This window comes from Neophocaena asiaeorientalis, unplaced genomic scaffold (assembly GCF_003031525.2).
Source record: "Neophocaena asiaeorientalis asiaeorientalis breed wild unplaced genomic scaffold, Neophocaena_asiaeorientalis_V1.1 scaffold196, whole genome shotgun sequence".
Taxonomy (NCBI): Eukaryota; Metazoa; Chordata; class Mammalia; order Artiodactyla; family Phocoenidae; genus Neophocaena; species Neophocaena asiaeorientalis.
Window position 1 is genome coordinate 1242242 of NW_020173929.1, and position 3849 is coordinate 1246090.

The 3849-nt window shown below is 33.6% G+C and overlaps 1 protein-coding gene across 1 annotated transcript in view; it reads left to right on the forward strand.

The window, feature by feature from the left end:
- The window catches only part of EIF3M (eukaryotic translation initiation factor 3 subunit M), a 17528-nt gene that overhangs the window by 12685 nt on the left and 994 nt on the right, over nt 1–3849 (forward strand). The window contains exon 9 of the mRNA XM_024752576.1: nt 3217–3360. Coding sequence (XP_024608344.1) covers nt 3217–3360 — 144 coding nt within the window. The remainder of the gene's footprint in view (nt 1–3216; nt 3361–3849) is intronic.

Sequence of the window (3849 nt, forward strand, 5' to 3'; positions counted from 1 at the left end):
CCTTTTTTTTTTTTTTTTTTTTTTTTAAATTTATTTATTTTATTTTTGGCTGTGTTGGGTCTTCGTTTCTGTGCGAGGGCTTTCCCCAGTTGTGGCAAGCGCGGGCCGCTCTTCATCGCGGTGCGCGGGCCTCTCACTATCGCGGCCTCTGTTGCTGTGGAGCACAGGCTCCAGACGCGCAGGCCCAGCGGCCATGGCTCACGGGTCCAGCTGCTCCGCGGCATGTGGGATCCTCCCAGACCGGGGCTCAAACCCGTGTCCCCTGCATTGGCAGGCAGACTCCCAACCACTGCGCCACCAGGGAAGCCCAAAACTACCCATTTTTTGAGAGTGAAGTCAACTAAAGCTAAGGTGCTTTGTTTTTCTACTGGGCAGTAATCAGAACACATTAGAGACTAGTTATATTTTCCATATTAAAATTGAATCTAGTTTTCCTGGTTGGTTGAAGTGTAGATAAAGAATACATTTATAATCTACTTTGATTATACTATTAGTCCTCAATTTGGTAATCATTAATTCCTGTCACCTGTAAATTTTGTGCAGCCATTGGAATTGGGAAGATTGAATTATTCTGAACATAATAAGGTGTTTGAAATACACCAAGATAAAGTAGATGCAAGTGTGTTTGTGTTGAATGCTTTGCCAGGTGCACTAGACCCAGAAAACCACATTCTGTCCCAGTTAATTTGTTTCCTGGCATGAAGCTATGTGATGGAATGTTAATGTCAGCAACCTCTTTATTTACGCACCAAAGAAAAAGGAGTAGTAATTAACACTTTGACACTCCCCCATTGATGTGTAATTGACTGTTTCAAAGGAGCACTGGTTCATAAGCTATTGCATGCATTAAAATTACGTTTTCTATATTGCAGCATTTTAAGACAGGGGTCAGTGACAATGCAGAAATTGCTCAATGATGCACATTTTTTTATTACTGCATTAAGGTTTTGACATATTAGTAATGAATAAATGTTTCCATAAAATTAGATTTTTTTATAACTTTAAAATTGAAATATGACACAGAACACTGTGACTTACTCTTTGAAGGTAATATTCTACTTTCATGAAACAAAGCACAGCTTCCTACAAGTCTAAACTCAGACTTCACTAGCATAATAGTTTGATTTTGAGAACAAGAGTCCTAAAGGCTTTAAGTTTGGTTCTGTTTTACTTTAAACATCAGTTTGAAATGTTTTTAAATGCAGGTTTCTACGTGTTAGATCATGGTTTTACATAATTCATTCTAGAAACAATCTTCATTCCTCTAAGTTTTTTGATTTACGGTAAGCTTGTCACTGCACAGGGCGTAGCAGTAAAACAAATCTAATTTCAAGAGTATTTTAAATTATATATTAAAAATTTTAGGAGTTTCTATCATTTTATCATATTAAAAGAGGACTAAATATGTCCATTGAACTGGTAATGTTAAGGAATTTTCTTATATTGCCAAATATTGAGAAAAATCTTTAGTATTCTCTGTGATAGAAAAAACATAATAGAATTTCTGTGCAAACCAGAAATCAGATTCCTTTTGTTTCTCGCAGTCTGTGCAAATTAGCAACCATTTATTGGAAATTTGTGAAAGATGTTTCTGGGAAAACATCTTACTAAATGTTTATTTTTGGTTTTTAGATGTATTAAACATTTATTACAGCTGAAAGTCTAGTTACAAATGTCTAGGTTCCACAGGTGGCATCAGTTTATCTCAGAACACTTATTAACACTGACAACTTGGGCCAACAGTAGCACTATCTTGTGTCAGCTGAGTTGCCCTAACATGTCCACATGTAATCTGGTGTTATCCAGTTGCTGCCTTCTTGCTTCGGAAAGTTAATCAGCATCTAATTTGCATTTGTTAATTAGGGTTAATGTGCACTAATTGATTTTTTGATGCTTGTAGATTTCCATTAAACCCGGTTAGCAGTACTTACTTGGGTACCTCATTCATTTGAGTTATGGTGATCATGTTTTTGTTGAATCTGTGCCAAATAGAAAGCCTGCATCATAATTACAGCTAATTAACAATTATGTCCTATATTAATGGGCTTCCCTAGTCTTCTGCTAATATTCTGAATGTTGTAAATTTTAAATGTGCTTAGAACTTTTTTAACAGTACAAACTTGAGGCTCTTAATTACCAGAGGGTATGTGATTGGTCATTTGCTGAGTTTACAGAAGTTGCAAGTTCAGAGAAAAGGAATATGTTAAATATTTCTAAATTAACTTTAGAAACTTGTTTTTGTATTTAAGAAATAGCATCAAGTATGTTTGTGTTATAATGCAGCTTCTATTTAGGAATAGGTAATTTGGATATTCAGGATTTGTAGGTATTTGTATTTCTAGTTATTTATTTTATAAATGAACTTCTTTTCTAGGCCTAGTACTGCCACCTTGTTATTAAAAAGTAAATCACTTAATCTCTTTACTCAGTTTTATTGTTTTTTTAAAGTGAAAGGATCGGGACTAGGTAGTTCATTGTTCCTTTAAGGTTTAACAGTTGTTTGTGATCTGAATAATTGTAGCAGAATGTTTTATTATAAGGCAAAATTTGATTATTTGTATAGTTTTTCTACTTTTGCCTTAAAAGAACAGGTATCACTGTTAATTTTATCTAGTACTAACCATTTTAAACCTATAAATGTTAAATACACTTCTGCAGTTTTGGTTTTTAAGTATTAAGTCCAAAGTGGTCTAAAGGGAAATGGAATATTTTCATAAGTGAATGTATATTAAAATATTTTAAAACTCCATGTTTGCCAGTAACTCAGACACAGAACAAATAGTAAGTAGATAAGGAATCTTGTGTTTAAATGGAGAGCCATTAGTAAAAGTAAGTTTAATTCAATTAAATGAGAATGTTCTTACGAAATGTACTTTGTATACTTTATCTCCTAAAATATATAAATAAATATTAAAAATGTAAAATGTATAAAACTTAGGGCCTAAAAATACCATTTTATAGCTTATTCTTAACTTTGAATCTATCACCTGTGGCACTGAAGCAATAAAGAAATGTAGTTATAGAAAAATAATTTTAACTGCTTCATAATTTAATTATGGGGTTAGTTTATGGTTTGTAAATATAAGAAGCTTTGTGAAAATTACTCTGTATAAGTACCCAAACACAGTGACTTCCACAATTTTACACAAGAGTTGTAATCATGCAGGACTGTAATTAGTATGGATACTCATCTGGCTTCACTACTGTGTTACTCAGGCCTACTACATGAACAGAATATGGCAAAAATGAGACTACTTACTTTTATGGGAATGGCAGTGGAAAATAAAGAAATTTCTTTTGACACAATGCAACAAGAACTTCAGATTGGAGCTGATGATGTTGAAGCATTTGTTATTGATGGTAAGGCAATTGGAACATTTTTGTTTTTTCCTAGAATTTCTCTTCCTACCCCATGAAACTAAAGATTTTTAATCTTGAAACTGAGCTTAGTAGATTAGAAGATTATATTTGTAGCGTAGTGAAAGTTCAGTGGAACATAAAGAGCTATGTGGTTTTTGGTGTGTGTCTATTCCTTGAAGTCATGTAGAACAAAGACCTTTAGGCAGTATATCATAGTGGTTAAGAGCCTAGATTTTAGTATTGGACCTGTGTTTGAGACTAGGTCTTCCGGTTGTGAGGGTTAAATGAATTAATGCAGGTAAAGCACTCAGCTCAGTGCCTGGCACATAGTAAATGATCTGCAAATATTAACCATTACCAATTTTTTATGATTGGCCTAGAAATAGCACCTTCTTCCTCAATAATTACATTATAAAGTGGTTTAACTGTTAATTAGGACTTTTAAGATTAACAACATGTATTATAATATCTTAAGAAACTAGCCCCGTT